The following is an 18,113-nucleotide window of genomic DNA, read 5'->3' on the forward strand; positions in this document are numbered from 1 at the left end:
TTGTCTGGTGTCTGTTTCAAAAAGTATATTGAAAGATTGGAGGAAGAACAGAGAAGCTGCAGTTATGAGAAGCCAGTAAAAATGCTTTCAGGATCTCAGTATCTTAATGTCTTTGAAACAAAACCTGAGGTATGCTGTTTAGAGTGTTCGAGCGTCTTTGAGAAGACAAAATGCCAAAACAGAGAAGTAACCTAAGGCTAGACACTGAAACCAAATTGAAACTGCAAATTAGGTACCCATCTTTTAATAGGTAATTAACCATTGTAATAAATGACAGAAGGGATCTATTTTCTTTCCTTCATATCTGACCAGAATACCTTTGTGAAAAACGGTCTAGCTAGCTACTGGCATGGGACTACATAGCGCAAGGATAATGGTGAAAAATGCAACAGCCTGTGATATACAGAAGTTTGGATAAGCTGATCTACTGACTTGTATTTTGTGAATCTCTTAGGCTGGATCAAATATCTTGGTTTGCATTTAAAACTTAACAAATTCACTCTGGATTCCTGTGCTTTCCATTTGTGTTTTTGCATCGAGAGAATTATTCTCCCGTACATCAGCGTTAGGCCTACTGAAATTTATCAGTACAGCAAATAAACAGAAGGGCTGTCCTGCGACTTTGATGAGTTGTTGCTCTTAACACCACAGGACAGAGGTGAGATTCAAGAAAATGTCAGTGGGCTGCAAGATTTCCATTTCTCTGCAGTTTGCAGTCACCATGATGGCATTGCTCAGTGAGTATGGGCCAGGCTGGAGGAGTTGTGCTGCAAGGAAGTGTAGAGAAACCACTCGCTACTTAACCTCCTAGTAAAATACCACGTTTGTGATTTATATTTTCAGCCATACATGTATCAGTTTTTATAGGGGGACAGGGATTTTGCCCATTGTGTTTCAGAACAGCAAGAATTTTATACTAAGTTGTAACAGCAAAAGAAAGCTAGTGTGCTTCAGAGGCTTCAGAGAGTCTGTTTAAGTATGTTTCTAAAAAAATAAGTTTTTACTGAATGGGTTTTGTTCAGCCTTCTGGTTTTGTTTGTGGAATTAATGGATGGGAGCAATAAATCGTGCTGGGGATTGGCCTCAACCCCAAGAAATTAAACACACTGTTTATTTCAGCAAATTCTCTTTTTTTTTTTTTTTCTCCTTTTTTCTTTTTTTTAACTCTCTGTTTTTGTTGTGGGGTTTTTTTTTTTGGGGGGGGGGGTTGTGGGTTTTTTTTTTTGTTTTGTTTTGTTTTTTGGTTTTTTTGCAAAAGCGCATACATTGTTGTAGCATTTGTATTCTTAAACACCGTCATCTAGAGGATGCTTGAGTCTTAGGCCACGATGTCAAGACACCCTTTGACAGAACAGGTCCTGCTTATCAGCTTCAGGGTCTACAGCCTGGCACTCCTAAGAGGGCTCTGACTCCACACATGCAGGCACTCTGCAATTTGACCACGACTGGCACTGCCTATAGCAAATCAGGTAGGGCAGGAACTGAATCTGAATCTTAACGATACCCACCATCAGGGGAGAGTAAACTGTGCCAAACTCTGCCCCAGTCAAGTGCGCTGTGGTGAATCCTAACTCCTGCTAGAGCTGGAAGAGAACATGACCTTTAGCAGCCAACTGACTGCAGTTTCCCTGAAATGGCTAAAACCACTTTAAAGTGATGGTATAATTGATGATATGTTAAAAACCATTTAAGGAAACAGGAAAGGCAGTCAATACTTGATGCAGCTCTGTTACTGGGTCATGAAGAGCTAATCTGAAGGAGGACCTAAAGCCCAGTACAGCCTGTTTTGGAACTTTCATTAGTGTGAAACTGCAGAGAATCTGTAGAGGCTACAGGTCTGTCTTTGCTCTTTTCATGCCACCTCTTAATTCTGCCTGTTGAATAATGGCAGAGATGTTTTGGGGCAGTAAGTCATTAAGATTTGTTGACGCTCAAAGATTTGCCATTGCTATTCAGGAGGTTAAGCACCCTGTTTACTCCTGCTCTCCTGCATCACTTGTGTTTAAGGCAAGAGGCTGTTTTTTGCTGGCTCTCCCTGTTCATTACCATGCAGAACGAAGCCTTAGAAGTTCCCTGAATATTAATTTTTCAGGCTTTCTTAGGATCATGAGAAGTAAAGGTCAGGGAAAGTATATTTGCTCTCATTAAGACAGAATGGTGAACTGAGCAATGAACAGGCATGCCAGCCTAGGATATTATGCCCCAAACTTAGACCTGCTGTCAGCCCCTCTGGCCTCCTGCTAGGGGCCTATGGCCACATATAACTTGCAGTGACTTTTTGTGCAGAGCAGTTGCACATCTTCTCCAAATGCAGAGATGCAGTATCTGGAGGCTTAGAGATCCATAGCTCTTGAGCTGAGCTTCCTGCACTATGGCAAGAGGAGCCCTGCTAGAAGAGGGAGGTGAACCATTAGTCCTAAGCACCTTATGTGTCTGCTGTGTGTAGCACCTCTGGGGTAACATATTTAAGAAGCAGGGGGAAAACTGCATGATGGCAGCTGGAGAGAGGAGTGAGAACATGTGAGAGAAGCAGCTCTGCAGACCCCAAGGTCAATGGAGAAGGAGTGGAGGAGGTGTTCAGGAGCCAAAGCAGAGGTTCTCCTGCAGCCCATGGTGAAGCCCATGGTGAAGCCCATGGTGAGGCAGGCTGTGCCCCTGCAGCCCATGGAGGTCCATGGTGGAGCAGATATCCACCTGCAGCCCAGGGAGAACCCCATGCTGGGGCAGGGGGGTGCCCGAAGGAGGCTGTAATGCCATGGGAAGCCCACGCTGGAGCAGGCTCCTGGCAGGACCTGTGGAGAGAGGAGCCTGCTCTGGAGCAGGTTTGCTGCACAACTTGTGACCCCATGGAAGGGACCCACGCTGGAGCAGTCTATTCCTGAAGGATGCACCCCATAAAAGGGACCCATGCTGGAGCAGTCTGTTCCTGAAGGACTGCACCCGTGGGAGGGACCCACGCTGGAGCAGTTCGTGAAGAACTGCAGCCTGTGGGAAGGACTCACATTGGAGAAGTTCAATGGAGGACTGTGTGCTGTGGGAGGGACCCCATCCTGGAGCAGGGGAAGAGTGTGAGTCGTCCTCCCCTGAGGAGGAAAGAGCAGCAGCAAAGTATGATGAACTGACCAAAACCCCCATTCCCTGTTGAGGTAGAGAACTTGGGAGTAAAGTTAAGCTCAGGAAGTGGGGGGGGGGAGGGGAAGAGGGAGGCGAAGATGTTTTAAGATTTGGTTTTATTTCTCATTATCCTACTCTGATTTGATTGGTAAGAAACTGGTTTCCCCAAGTTGAATCTGTTTTGCCCATGATGGTAATTGGTGAGTGATCTCTCCCTGTCCTTATCTCGACCCATGAGCCTTTCATTATATTTTCTTTTCCCTGCCCAGCTGAGGAAGGGAGTGAATGAGCAGCTTTGGTGGGCACCTGGTGTTCAACCAGGGTCAATCCACCACAGCTGTTGAAGCAGCAATTAATCCCTTTGATACTGAATTAGTTCTGTAATAATCTGACCTGTTATTTAAAATAGTAATCAAACTTCTCTAACAACTTGCACAGTTTAATTCCTTTAGGAGTCTTGTAACATACAAAGAAATTTTGCCATGCAAGCGAACTTACACAGCACTGGCAAGCTGGTGGCAAAGAATGCTTTTTAACTATAGTTAGGAAAACGATGACTTAAGTGCAGTGTGGGTGAAGGGAAGATGGGGTTTGGTAGGTGAACAGTAAGCAGCCTGATTGATTTATGTTGCACTTACAGGTTTTTTTGCTGCAAATTTGACTAGAGATTTTGGAGCAAGATTTTTACAGTGTTTTACTTGGCAATAAATGCTGTATCAGTTAGGCTGGAGCAGTGTTTGATGTGGGTTAAATTCAGAAATTTCTGAGTGTGTGCTTATCAATAGTAAGTAATTATGCATATGCTCAGGATGAATGCTAGCCAAGGTAACAGAAGCCATGCAAATTATTTTCCTCTTTAAATGTGGGGGAATTTGCAGCATCACTCACAGAAACGTGCAGGAATTAGTGGCAGTTTAAAACTTTGTAACAGTGACCTATATATGTGCTGAATGCCCTTTTTTGGTAAGATATGCCTGTTCCTCCGTATTTCCCAAAATAATTAAATTGAGCAGCTTTCCCTTCATGGTATATGGCAGCACTGTTATCTCAAAGGTTTCTAATGCTGAGATGATACTGCTGGTGCTCATTCACAAGCAACACCAGGAAAAAATCCTGGCCCCTTGCATGCAGACACAAGAGTGGTGAGGTGAAGCAGGAACAGGAATCAGCCTGCTGCAGCGACCAGGGAAGAAGTGTTGCCTTCAGTCTTTGAATGGAAGAGCTAGAAGGAACTCAGGAAAAATCAAATACTTGAATACAAGTAGTCAGCACTGCATTTTTGCCTATGAAAGTGTAATAGTAAAATGACAATTCAAGATTTCAGCAGCCTTTTAACGCTTCGGTTGTTTTGCTAGAGCCATTATGAATCAAATAGAGCTTATAGAAATTAATGCAACCAAGTGTGACTTTCTTTCTGGTATTAGTTATTTTCCAAATAGCTACAATACGCTAGGCTCTTTACATCAAAATTGCTTGTGTTTTCCTGTATTTTAATTTCATTATGAGTAACATTTTTTAATGTGGCCCCAGCTATGGTTGCTGAACTTGGGAAGTTGTGTGGTGTTCCTCATCTGCAGGGTGTCTACAAATCTTGTAGCAGCAACTGGATGCTTTGTGTTAGGAAGAAAAGGAAAGGAGGTGATAAAACACAGTCTGGGTTGCACCACTTGGAGGTTGGCCCAAGGTCTGGAATGTTTAGTTGGAGATGCTAATTTAAGAGTTGCGCAGCTTAAGATTCACAAAGAAACCAGCTTGAACTGTCCGGAGTTACTGCCCTGTTAGAACTGATGCACCTCTCCAGTGTGTAGGTGTGTATTGGCTATTGTAAGAAAAAAGGAGAGGCAAACCTTTAGCTCTCTTTTTCACAAAGAAAAGCCCAGGCCTCCTTACTGCTTGCACATCCTCTGCCACCTGTTTTATATCACATGTAACTGATTAAAAAACATGTGGCGCTTTTTTTTCACATTGTTTTTTTTCAAGAGCCTTGAAAAACACTCGAAAACTTTTAAAGCATAAAAAACATCAATAACAGAACACTGTAGGAGTTGGGCTTTTTCTTTAACTTGATTGATAGGAAAACATCAGCAATTAACTTTGAAATGTTTGGTGCTCACCTGTTTCTTAGGCTAGAGATACTTCACTTTTGAAATAGAAAATGCATTTCACTGGCCTTGCTTTCAGTGACACCCATACAAAGAACAGAGCAGAAAAAATAAATGTAGGTATAAATTACAAAACCAAAGCTTTGAGGGAGAGGTGAGCGCAGATATACATGTCAGGTGTGATGGTAGGTGAGAGGGGAGTTGGGCATTTGGAAAGAAAATAATCATCTCCTTCTCTGTGTGACATGGGAGAGTCTGTCCTCAGAGATCTGTCCTTCAATGGCCAATTCAGCTGAATGGGTTTTGTCAACATCTGCCTGAAATTTGGTGCAGAATAAGGTTGTGCAAAATAAAAGTGAAAACCAAAACCACCTCAACGCCACTGAAGTGATTCTGAAAACCTTTGGTGTAGCCAGGTGATTAAAAAAATTGCCACTTGTCAGTGTGACTGTGATGAGTTGACCCCAGGTCTCCTTTTGTCCTCACTGTTGTCTGATGAACTACAAGTGTATGAGCACAGGCTGGCTTAGGGTTTGGCATTTACTGTGCAGTCACAATGGATTTAGTACCTGCCTGTTATCGGTAACTCAGTTGTTCAGCTCTGATAAATCACTTGCTTCTTGGATACTGAGAGTACAGATCTCAACAGAGAGTAGATATTTGTGAGATCTGGAGATACTGGGATGGAGGGAGCTTGCCTTTCGGGGAGGCAGGTCTGGTTAAGGAAGGTAAACAGGAAAGAAGATGGGTATGCATGAAATAGAGTATGATGATGTGAAGCTCTCCACTGGACTATGAACCAGGCACCCTGTCTCAGAAAAACAGAATCTTAACTACAGATCCTCCTGCCTTTCAGACATGAAATAAATACCATAACATTCATTTAGCTGTAGTGCTATTTGGCTCTGCAGCTTTCCTTGGCATTGAAAACCAACTTCACCTTGTCCCAAATGATGCGTGATGACATCTTTGTTGAGGATGTGATACTCACTCAGGGGGTGTGTGGATGTCATCGGAGTCCATGCTTTAGTCTTGGTCCTGGATTTGGAAGGGCAAGATGTTGCTTTAGTCGCTTCCATCAGGCATTTCTCAACAAGTGTGATTCTCATTTGCACCTGTCTGATGAGAAAATATTGAGAGGTTTGCAGCATCTTATATTTTCAGAGGATTGGACTGTAACTAATGTGTTTTGGTTGGCATGGTAGCTGGTGGTGTCTGAAAGGTTAAGACTGTAAACTCTTTCAGATTTACACGGCTGTGCAGGTACAGCCGTAGCTGACACTTGATGTAATTAACTTAATTAAATACCATTGTGGGACTCAACTTCATTTCCTTTGTGAAGTAGGTTTGACTGTAGTTGACTCTAGCTTAGGCAATGTTCCTTCCCCCTCTTCTCTTACCATCATTTAATATCCAGCTACTTCACGACTAGATTGTATTGTTGTAACCCTTTACTCATTCAATCCAGACAAATACTCCTGCTTCAGTGCTTTCCTTTCCCTGGGGATTTTTGTCACAGGCACATGTTTTGCTGTGCGTTGGTAAAATAAGGTTGTTGTGACCCGAAGAGAGAGGTTTCTGTCATGCTGCCACAGTCTGTAAACAGGATGTTCAGGGCGTCATGCAATACCTGCGCAAAATGGGGTAACGAGTAATTTCTGCACACTCTGGATAATATGGGTTTGATAGCAAGTGTTCACTAAGTTAATTAGACTAGCAGCTGTACTCACTGCCTTTCTCAGAGAGCTTTAAAAGGTCCCAGTGGGATATTGGTTTATAAACTTCTTAAATTTCACTCTTTGCTTGGTATGTTTGGAAGCTGGTGTGTGCAGTCCCTATGGCATTCTGCACTAAATGCAGCATCCAGTAAGCTAGACTTCCTGCTTTCCTTAAATGTTCAATGATAAAATACTAATTAAGATACTAATGGGCATGAAAGTAATTTAAAATATTTCAGGTTTTGATCCTGTTCAAGGTTTTGCAATGTCTCGTTTCTCAGGAGATTTGGATGGCAGTCTTAATGTGAATTGTGAAGCAGATGAGCCACATATAATGCTTGCAGAGAATAAATATTTGCCAAAAGTTCCTTCCTTCAGATCCTAACCAGAGAGGGTGGATCTGCAAACCTGTCTGGTAAACCGTTGTCAAATGCTTTTTTTTCTCCCTTTTAATTTTCTTTTTCTTCTCCTTGTTTTGTTTTTTCTCACCTTCTGGATTTGCTGTTTCTTCATACCTTGTTGTTTGTTTTGGAGAGCAGGTTGCTTTGTACATGAAGGAGTTAAAAGCAGTTGTAGCTGAAGTGCTGTATTTGGCGTTGAGGCAGTGTTTTATTACACATTTCATTGTGCTAAAACACCTGGCTACTAGAGAGTAGGTACTAGAGAGTATCCTGCTGTTTGCATCAAAAGGTGCTGAGGTACTGAAAGAACCATAGCCTGTTTGGTCTGTGGACTATATTTTCTGTTTGGCACAACTGAAGAACTTGCCTGGACAAATTGATATATATGAGGTAGCACAACTGGGGAGTATGTGCTGCAGGAGAGGTCATTCAGACTCTGGAAAAGATACTTCCATGTTAAAATTCTTAGTTATGGGTCTGTGCAGTTATTGAGGTATGACCACAGCCCTAGGGCAATAGGCACCCTGTGAAAGCATTATGCAGAAACCTTCTAAGGAGGGCTTCTCATTTTAGAAGTTGTTTGAAATTTCAGAATTGGCAACACAGCTGTGGAAGCACATTGTCCCTGAAATCACATACGCTGCTGTTATCATGGTCAGCTCTCAAATCTTGAATGTGGTAGATTGATTTGCAGGTTTTAGTGCCCAGCAGCTCAAGCCCAGAGAGCAGACTTTACATCTGTGATGTTTCTGTTTTCTGTCAAACAGCACCAGTTCTGCTTGTAGTTAGACGTGAGCAAGTATTAGTTAACTGCTGTTCTCTGGAATTGAGGAGTAATGGAGGGCTGGCTTTTTCATACTTTTACTTTGGTAAAAGTAAACTCTCACCGTACTCTCATCACTAGTAGCCAGGTGTTTCAGAGCAATGAAATGTGCCATAAAACCTGTCATTTGATCTCTCATAAATTACGTGATCGAGGCAAGAAACTTATTCCTCGTGAAATCACAGCTTTGTTGTAGAACAGTCAATGACAGATTGGCAGAAGAGCAGGAACTCAGATCAGGTTGATGCCCTGTTCTTCAATAGATGTTTTCACTCCCACTGCCTAGGCAGTATTTTCTACTTTGTCACTCATATCAGTTAAACTAGCAGTGCCATTGATTATATATATTTATGAATTTTGATGCCTACTTACTGTGAAAAGGGAATAGAAATCTATCTAGTTTCATTTCCAACTAGACTAGTTTCCAGTGATAGGCGAGTGGATGAATTCCCTGAGTTGTAGTCTCCATTGAAGCTGTACAACTATCCCGGAAGAGTTAACTGCTCACCCATGAGGACTTCCTTAGTTAAGAAGCCAAATAGAAGTCATTTAGGTGTGAGGGTGGAGGTATTTGGTTTGGCTTAAATGTATGGATGTAAACTGTAAGAAGAGAAAATCAGCATATCCTAAAGCCATGATGATATCGGGTTAGTATCCAGCAAATACTGCAGTGGAGAGGTGCACTGCGGAGCTGCATGGTGGGTCAGAAAGCACATCCTCTGCTTCTGCCCTTGCAGAATGGGGCTCGGTAAAACAATGCCAAGAATTGCAAGAAGCTCGGTTGGCACGTGTGCACTCTTTTGTCCTCTCCTTATTAAATAAATAGACCGTGTATCTCTCTCTGCCATGAAGCCTGTCATCACAATCAATAGGCTTCAGTTATGGCAGGATTGAACAGGTGTAGCAAGCTTATTTCTTCTGTGCGATTGCAGCAGTGCTGACTCTGGGATTTTCAGTGAGCTGTAAAGCAAGTGCTTTTGACTAAAATATCCTTTTATTTTGGATTCTCCCCTGCAGTTTATTATTGTGTCTGGAAGATGCATCCCCCAGCGAGTTGTGGACTTTCAGCTTAATGTCAGTACTCATTAAAGTGTAGGAGCAGAAGAAATTTAACAGGCTGGAATTAAAGCACAGTAGAAGGAAGAATTTAGTGCCCCGTTCCAGGGGGTTTACTTGCTTTTGATGCACACAGCTTAGGTATGGCAGGTATGTGTACTTTATAGCAATGCCTCATGGACATGTGATAAAATACTCTAAACCCTCTCATCTCCTGCCAGGTGGGGCTGTACATACGGAGTAACTCAATCTAATTGTTGCAGGCACTGAACAGATGGAGTTTTATTATCTTGAGGGCTGCGAGTACGTAAGAGAGCAATGCCAGCAGGATCCTTGCCCCAAACTGCAGCTTGCTGAGACACAGCTTGCTGCAGGAAGGCTGGCTTACAGCTGTGAGTTTTGCACAGGTCTCCAGCAAACCACTATTGTGATGGCATGAATGGGGGAAAAAGGATGGGTGATTTGTGTCCATTCTGGTCTCTGTATTATGTGTAATTTACTTGCTGCCTTGTGCTTGAGCAGTTTCCAACATACCACATGGTAAAACACTGGAGCTCTTTTCACCTTGTTGGTTTAAAACACTTTGTGGAGGTGATTGTTCTTATTCCCATTTTATAAAGGGAAAAGCTAAGGCATGTGAGAGGGAGAGGGAACTGCTGTAGCAAATCGGAGAAACTGGTCACTTACTGATTCCTGTTCCCGAACCATAACCACATTATCTTGGGTCTCCTTTTTGTAGTAAAGCAGCTTTATGAAGTGGAGTGTGACAAAAGACAGCTATGTCCCTTACTGCTTCTGCCTGTTTGTAGCCTTCATCATGGTACTACAAGCTTAGTGCGTGCCTGGAGTATTTGTCTACCTCAGATACTGTCAATTTTTATTGCAGAGGGAAAGTGAACTGACTGCCTTTTGCTACTTGGTGTTACTTGATAAAGACAGAGATGTGCTCACTGCTGCCCAGTGCACTGCGCTGGCATGAGCATTCGGTTCAGAAGATGAACTGAATCCAGTAGTGGGTATAAAGTCAGCCTTAATTTCCTATTTCCTTAATTTTCTGTCGAGGTGTGAATACCAGCCAAGTGTTGCTGCTTCTCTGTTCCACTGTAACAGGATGTGGGAAGAAGTGAGCTTGGGGTGCTGCTTTTATTGTACGAGAAATGTTTGGGCATCCACGAGAATATTTTATGCCAGGCATTGCATACTGCACCTGTAAAGAGGTACAAAGACCAGGTTCATGCAGTGAATGATGGCTCAGCATTCCCATCTCTATAATAAGCTTCACAGCCTTCTGGTTCTTCCCTTAGCCTACTTTCAGCACCTCCAGAGTGCTTAATTTCACTTCTCAGGAGAAGAGGACAGTGTTGTCTTGGGGGACTCTGGAAATGTTGCTGCTGTCAAGCAGGAGTGGATATTAGCTCATCTGCAGTAACTTGATGGGGAGAGTTTGGAGGTCAAAGAAAACGTGCTGAAGAAGTACTGCCTGCCTGGGCATAATGATTTTGGTTTCCCTGCACACGGGACCTAGACCAGCTGTGAGGTTAAGGTGGGCAGGGTGGTGTTCCTTGCCACGGTGGATGCATGTGGGCTGGAACACGCTTGGAATTAAGGGACTGGTAGCTCAGTATTGCTGGTGCATTTCATTTCTCACATATGACGTTAGTACTAGTGGCAAATTAAATTGAGGAATTGATAAATCTTTTATTTCTGTACATGCCATATCAGTTTTCATAGGAGCCCTTTCGTGTCAGCAGACTGCCTCTTCAGTTCTTTGGCTTCTCTCAAGGGCATCACTGTTTGTTTCTGTTTATCAAGGAGTAACTCCACACAATTTTAAAAGACTATAGAAAAAGCTTTTTAAACATTACTTACTGGGTGGAGAGCCACTACAGAAGCAAGCCCTGCTGCAGTGAAGATGGTGAGGTGGGAGAATGCAACTCACCTCTAGATATACCTTCTCTCACCACAGCTCAAGGTGAGAGCTGCAGTGGGACGTTCCCATTTGGGGGGAAAAAAAAGCCTAATAGGGCCCACATAGAGATTCTCCCACTTCTTAGGTTGCAGCCCACGTGTTTCTGAGGGAGAAAGGGCTAGTAACAGTCAGTTCACTACTGTCCAATTGTTGCAGCCTCAAGAACAGCCAGAGTAGAAACTTTCCGCCAGTCAGAGATTTCCAATTTGCAGAGGGCAGGCTGCCCTGGGATCAGGTGCTGTTGCTGTGATCATCTCTGTCCTGCAGTCCTTTCACCTCTGTTTTTCTCAATCCTATCTGCCCTTCTGTCTCCTTTTTCCTATCTCTGTACTTCTTCCTGCAGTATTCTTTCTCTGTGTTTTTCCTATCCTTGGTTTATCTTTAACTGAAGTCTTTCATGATGCTCAGTAACAGCACTGTTGGATATTCTGTTGCCACTGCACTTTTCTGAGCTTTCCCCATTCTGTTGCACTTGAGATCATTGGCTCTCTGGGCAAAGCCTTTCCACAACTCTGTATTTGTACAATACCTGTTTCAGTGGGACCCACTTTTACTGTCTAATAACCTGATTAATACAGCTAGTACATATGAATGATTTATTGGCACTTTGGCTCCTACATCATGATAGAACACTTCCTATTTTTCCTGCAATCATTCCCTGCTTCACAAAGAAATAAATGAATGCAGTAAATATGCAATAATTACATAAATGAAAGTATCCTAGGTGGTTCATCCTAAGGAAGATAGAGAGCTTCCTTGGTATATGTCTCTACATGGCTTCTGGCATCATGGTGTGTAGGTAGCTTGAAGAAGTGATGGGAGATGTGTTTTTCTGAGAGTACTGGTATGGCTGGTGTGTAAATCACTCTTGAGGGATAAAGAATGTGGGAATTGCTTGTGTCTGCCTTAGAGCACAAAGCATTAACCTAAAGACAAGCCACTGGGAGCCAGTTCCTTATAATGCCTGAACCATTGTTTCTCCTTCTGCCTGTTCAGCATCCTTCCCTTGTCTGGTGACAGTTTCCTCTTGCCAGTCGACTGCTGAACTGTGGGTCTGTCAGAGCAGGCAGTGTTGCTGAAGTGACATCTCACTAAGCATCTCTCAGTCCCCAAAATGCTCTGAAAATTTGTATGACGAATGGCAGCCAGCCCCACTGAGGGACTTTGAGGTGTGGAGATATGTAGGTGTACACACTATCTAAGGCCAGTTGGGGAACTGCAGTGTTTTATCTTTCAGTTGCCACTTTACCATCTCCTTGCTTTACAAAGGCACTGAAGGTGCTAGTGCTTCATGAATACCAAACACAAGGTTGATTCTGTTTTGTTTTTTTATGATTGATATGAAGATCTCAGTAGAGCACAGCACATCGCAAGTCTTTTCCAAGTGCTTTAACTGCTCCCTTCCCCCTACCCACAGGTACTGGCTGATATCCCAATAATGAAGGCAATCACAGTATTAAAATAAAACGTTGTCAAGGCACAGCTGTTGCATGCTGGAGTGTGAACAAATGATGGCAAAGCCGCTATTGTATTGTCCATAAGGGGGAGACTGTGCTTAAAAGCTCTGGTCCCCTGTTGTCTCCAGGATCGAATGCCTGTGGAGTGGCAGCTTTGCAAAGTGAAATTCCAGCTGTTACTCAATAGCCCAGGAGACCAGTTGCTTAAAAGTATGCCCCAGGGGCGAGATGGATTTTGACAGATGGAAGAAGAGCAGGGGCGTATCAGAGTAGTTGATTCAGAAAGGTGCTGCTATTGCACAGCAGCTTGGGTGGGGTAGTGATAGAATTTCTCATAGCAGGTATGTGAGAAGGAGCTGTACCATGTGCAGAGCCTGGTAGTGTATGCTGGGCAGTAAGAACTTGGTTACACAGAGCCAGGATTGAATCCAAACTCTTCGTGCCCTTCTGCCCCAGGCTTCCTAAAGGTTCAGGAAAACAGCTCTGCAAAAAGTCAGGTTGGGAATGAATTCTTCACAGTGAAAGAGCAATCTTAAAACAAATGAAACAGCTCAACTTCTTCCTCTAGTCGCTGAGGAGTTGTCCATTTGCCTTTAGGGAAATGAGGAAGGAGACTTGAATTCTTTCTCTTCCTTAATGTCTGTTGATTCTTACTGCAGTGGCAGCTGGTTGCTGGTTTTGCTTTCCCTGGGTGAATCCCAGCTGTGATTGCAGGTGCCGCTCCACTAGCTCAGATCCTAGCAGGGACTTGTGAGCAGGCAGCCCATGTTGAAGTGCTTCACAGCAGTGGATAGAAATGAATGCTAAATCTGTTCCCTGGTAAATGTTGGAACCATGTGAGTGCACTGAACCCCTCTGAGCTGCCAAACCTTCTGTCAAGCCAGAAGTTAAGTTGTTGTAAGTCGGTGTTCCCTTTTCTTTCAATAGCTTGCAGTGCGTCCTGTAGGAGCATAAATATAACTCCAGCCAGGCATGAAACATGCAACTTGAAAGCCACAGTGTTCAAGAGCCTGGGTAATGGAGAGTGTGATTGTGACTCACAGGAGCTGCTTCTCTGGTTGGACTGAAATGGGAAGAGCCTGGGCATGTCTCTACCTTCTGGCTTGCCCTCCTCCAGAGGCAGGAGGGGTATGGGAAGTTTGGCAGGGGTCCTGCTGAATTTGCTTTACTGATATAACTGTCAAGGCTGGCGAGACTGCAGAAGCCCCCCTGTGCTAAGTTACATACTGATGATGCAGGAGCAGTTGCTGGAGTGACTGCCCGGTGCGTGGACTGCATCTGGCATGTTCATGAGGTGTGTGGCTGTTGCAGTGAATCTGCAGATTCTGTTCAGGTTTGGTGGGTTTTTTGGATTTGGGGTTTTTTGGGCTTTTTTTTTTATCTGTGTATTTAAAGAAGTAAGGATGCTTTCAGGCGGGTTTTCTTTCCTCTGATTGGCACCACTGAATATCACTTATTCCTGGACTCGCGCACCAGCTTTTAGCTGTGATGAGGTCTGGAAAAAGCAGCTGAAAGCCCTTCTGCAGGGGGAAGCGTGGGGAGGAGGGAACCCATTAGAGTGCAACAGTAGGAGCCAGAGGGAAATTTCATGCTGATGAATATGAGAGTGAAAGCCCTGACTGCTGCTGTGGTGTAATTTGGCTAAGCAAGTGTTCTCTAGGCACAGTCAGCGCACATCTGTGCCGAGCACTGACATGGGCTGTTCCCATGATGAGCATTTACCTCAGCAGTGGGTCTCATGAGTAATATCCTAACTAGACCAGTTGCAAACTCTAGCTGAGGGAGATCTTACTGTCTTGCCATTTGTCTTCCCACCTGCACTTGATGAGCAGAGAAGAGGATGAGGAAGTATTCCAGCTGCAGTTTGATTTACTTTTTCCAATTATTACTTTCAATTTTAGATTTCTCACACCTGCATCTATATCCGCCTAGAAGGGAAGGGGAGTCTGTTGGTGGAAGCACTGAGAGACATGAGGATGAGAAGTAGGAGTGATGAGTGTTTCTGCTGCTGTGTATGGGACACTGGCATAAGTTATCTCAAGTGATCTAAATTGGAGCTGAGGGCTAAAGTTTTTATGGGAAGTCAAAGTAATGGCTGCAGTGATGGATGACTACAAGTAAGAGCCAGCTACATTTTAAACATAGTGGAGATCCAAAGCAATAAACCATCAGCTACAAAGTTCCACAGAGCGAAATGTTAGGGATAGTGATTTTGGAAGGGATGAGGAGATGCAGTTCCTGAGTGAGGTAGGACAGCAATAGCCATGTTTGCTGTGCTTTGCTGGAACACTGAGCAATTTGCAGTCTGTTCCCAGCAAGGCAGTTGATTCCCTCTGCCAGAGCAATGAGCACAGCCCCATATCTGCTGGGACAAAAGCACCCGTGCATAGAGCAGTGCCTGTGCTTGCTATTTCCAGTCACCCTGTGCTGAATCTGCATTGGCCTCTTGGCAGGGAGCATGCCTGCGGCAGACCAAGTGATACAGTGTGATGAAGGAGGAATGACTTCTTTTGCAGGACTGTGACTCCATGTGCACTGACTCAAGCTGGTGGGGAATTTCTGCTGCATCCTTAAGCTGTTCCCAAGACCTCTGAAATTTTCCCTCCTTTGTTTCAGAGCCATCATCAACCACTTTAACCCGAAGATAGAGTCTTACGCTGCCGTGAATCACATATCACAGCTCTCTGAGGATCAGGTAAGCCAGGCACGCGATGACCTTCTTTCATGTTGACCTCTGGAACATATAGATGATTAGAACTACCTTGTGCCCACTGGGACTAATGATGTGGCAGCAGTATGAGGAGTGAAGGCAGGAGTCTTGTGTTCCTTGTTTAGATGTAGGCAAGAGGAAGAGAAACAAGGCTTGCTTTAGCTGATTTTGCCATCACGTGCAGCCATGTTGGTCCAGGAAACGCAGAAGGATGGGTATGAATGATGAAAATATGCAGCATTGTCAAGGAAGTGTGGTTGGGAACTGTGGGGATGCTGGTGTTTAGAATGGGGCAGGAAGACTTTAGCAGTGAATTTAGTTGTTGGAGAACTGTTGAGTGTGGCTTGGTTTTCTGTGATATCAGGGAATTAAAACTCAGGCAACAGTTGGTAGAAATTTTCTAGGATAATCGAATTCAGTTGTTTTAGATTTTGAAAAGAGAAGGTTTTTAATAAACAGAGTGATGGGGTTAGGTTTCCCTTTCTTAATTTGGCCTGGTTTGCTCTCTTTGTGTCCTGCTTGTATTGCATAAATGTGTAAATGTGGCTTTTTGAAAATAGGCTACTGTGCGTGGTCTCAGGAAGGGAAGAGATGGCCTATTTCCCAAAATAAAATATCGGGATTATATGTTAATCACTCTTGGAGAGGTAAATGGCTCTGAAGGAGCCTGTGATGGTCAAAATCCAGAGCTGCCATGCACCTGTGGGGATCATCCCAGGCACAGCTCCACCAACACCTCTGGACCTTCTGGGGAAAAAGTTGTGTACGCAATCTAGGGCAGATGTCATTTGAGTTACCCCGGATTGCTCCTTCTACTGGATGAGATCCCATGCTTATGCCTGTTAAAAGATCCTGATTGTATCTTGCTCTGAAATGCTTTTTTCTCTGTTCCTGATACTTTTACTCATTACTTAATGATACCCTTCCATGCTTCCCACTAACCTTTTCATTTATTATCCTACTTGATCTGTAATATGTAATAACCCAAAGTCTCAGGTTGAATGCTGCAGTGGGGGAAAAATGTGGACCCTACTGGTTTTCATTCTCTTCTTGATACAGCTGAATAGAAGAACACTGGTATTAATTTACTCATTTTTTCTGTATTGTTCTGCCTCTGCGAGTCACTCTACCCACGGCTATGCTTTGTAATGGTTCATGTTATCAGACCTCATTCATTGATGATACACTGATTGCTTCAACCCAGGCCCCAAAAAAAGAAAAAAGCTTTTGATAGCCCAATTTAAAACTGGGGGCTTGGTTAGAGGGGAATTTTGCATAGTCTTTGGGTTAGTCTGAGAAAAGAAACGGGCTTTTCATTGTCAGCTGTGTGTAGTATTCATCCCCCAGCAGTTCAGGGAGGTCAGGTTAAATCCTTTCTTCCCTGTTTGTTATTCTTTAAATAAAATCTCTAGCAGCAGGCAGATAATGAAATCAGTGCTGATGCATGGAGCATTTTGAGGAAGATGATTAGGAAGCTTGAAAGACAGTTAGATTTCTCTTTTTTTCTTTTCCCCCTTCATGCTTTCTCTCAACATAGGGAGAACATCAAACAAAACAAAGCAATAATAGGCCCTGGTGAACTGCAGAGAAATAAGGGAGATGTCACTGTGGTGAGGGACTCTCAGGGTGTTTAGTCAGTGCTCTGCTGTTTACTGCACAAGGAGGAGACTTCTTGCCTCCACTTTCAGTTATGCCATTAAGCTGAGGTCTGTGTGCTAGACTGTGGTTTCCCCTCTGTCGGTAGTCGACCCATGTGGTAAATACATCAGAGGTAATGGTGGATGGCTGAGATCAAGGCCAGTGTCTGGCTTTTGTAGGGTAACGGAATCTGTTGTTTTTATTCTGTGTTAGCTGTTCAGCATGGACTAGGGAGTCAAGTTTGCCTTTTGGCTGCTGCAGTCTCTTTTTTCCTTCCAGCTGTACCGTTTGTTCTTATATATATATTCACTTAATTCCCCTTCTCTCCATAAATGTTTTCTACACAAAATCCACCCTCCTTTACAGCCCTGTTTTTTTTTTTTTTAAGTATACCACATTGAAATATTTAATGCTGACATTTAAATTGTGCATCCACACACAAATACTACATTTGGGACCATTCTCTTCTTTGAGTTATTTCAACCATTTCAGTGGACTGGTATTTCTTTACTGGAAACATTTGTTTTTATAATTCTGAGGATCAAACTTTCCTTTTGATGAAGCTTTCCTTCCAGATTGTCATATGGCTGCTTATACTCCTCTGCGTTATCGGAGAGTCTCCTATTAAACAGGCAGGCATGGCTTTGACATAGCTCCATCTGAAGGGGAATTTCCAGCTGGTCTGAGTTGCTTCTAATTCACTTGAACCTAATCAGCTTGGCACACTCTTGAGCCTGTGTCAAACTTCCTATGCTCCTCCTGACTGCCCTGCGCTGTTCATGTGTGAGAGGAATTTTATTTATTATGACTTTATTTTTGTATTTTTAATATCCTTAAAAGTAGCTAAGTAATCAGTAGAAAGAGATTGTGCTCTTTTTCTTTTCCTAATCCTATTGAAGGCTTTATTATCTTGTTAATAACTAATGTCCATTTATTATCATTCTCAGTCTGTCATTTCAGTGCTTTCTTTTTTATTTATAAGCATTAATGTTAACATTATTACGTGCTGATGGGATGTGTAGGCCCTTGAAAACGTTGGACATGGGATTGTTTTAAGGATAGACTGTTATTACCACTGAAGATGTTCATAGATCTTCAGCGCTAAAGATCTCCGGGAACCATAGT

General features: G+C 43.3%; 1 protein-coding gene across 5 annotated transcripts in view; it reads left to right on the plus strand.

Annotated features, from left to right (window-relative positions):
- The window catches only part of ARMH3 (armadillo like helical domain containing 3), a 128,768-nt gene that overhangs the window by 78,809 nt on the left and 31,846 nt on the right, over window positions 1–18,113 (plus strand). For 4 of the 5 annotated variants that reach the window (XM_030485572.1, XM_030485574.1, XM_030485571.1 and 1 more), the window contains one exon: window positions 15,257–15,335. In XM_030485572.1, coding sequence (XP_030341432.1) covers window positions 15,257–15,335 — 79 coding nt within the window. Of the gene's footprint in view, window positions 1–15,256; window positions 15,336–18,113 lie in introns of those variants that run through there. The other variant, XR_003991362.1, reaches the window with a different exon arrangement.

This window comes from Strigops habroptila, chromosome 5 (assembly GCF_004027225.2).
Source record: "Strigops habroptila isolate Jane chromosome 5, bStrHab1.2.pri, whole genome shotgun sequence".
Taxonomy (NCBI): domain Eukaryota; kingdom Metazoa; phylum Chordata; class Aves; order Psittaciformes; family Psittacidae; genus Strigops; species Strigops habroptila.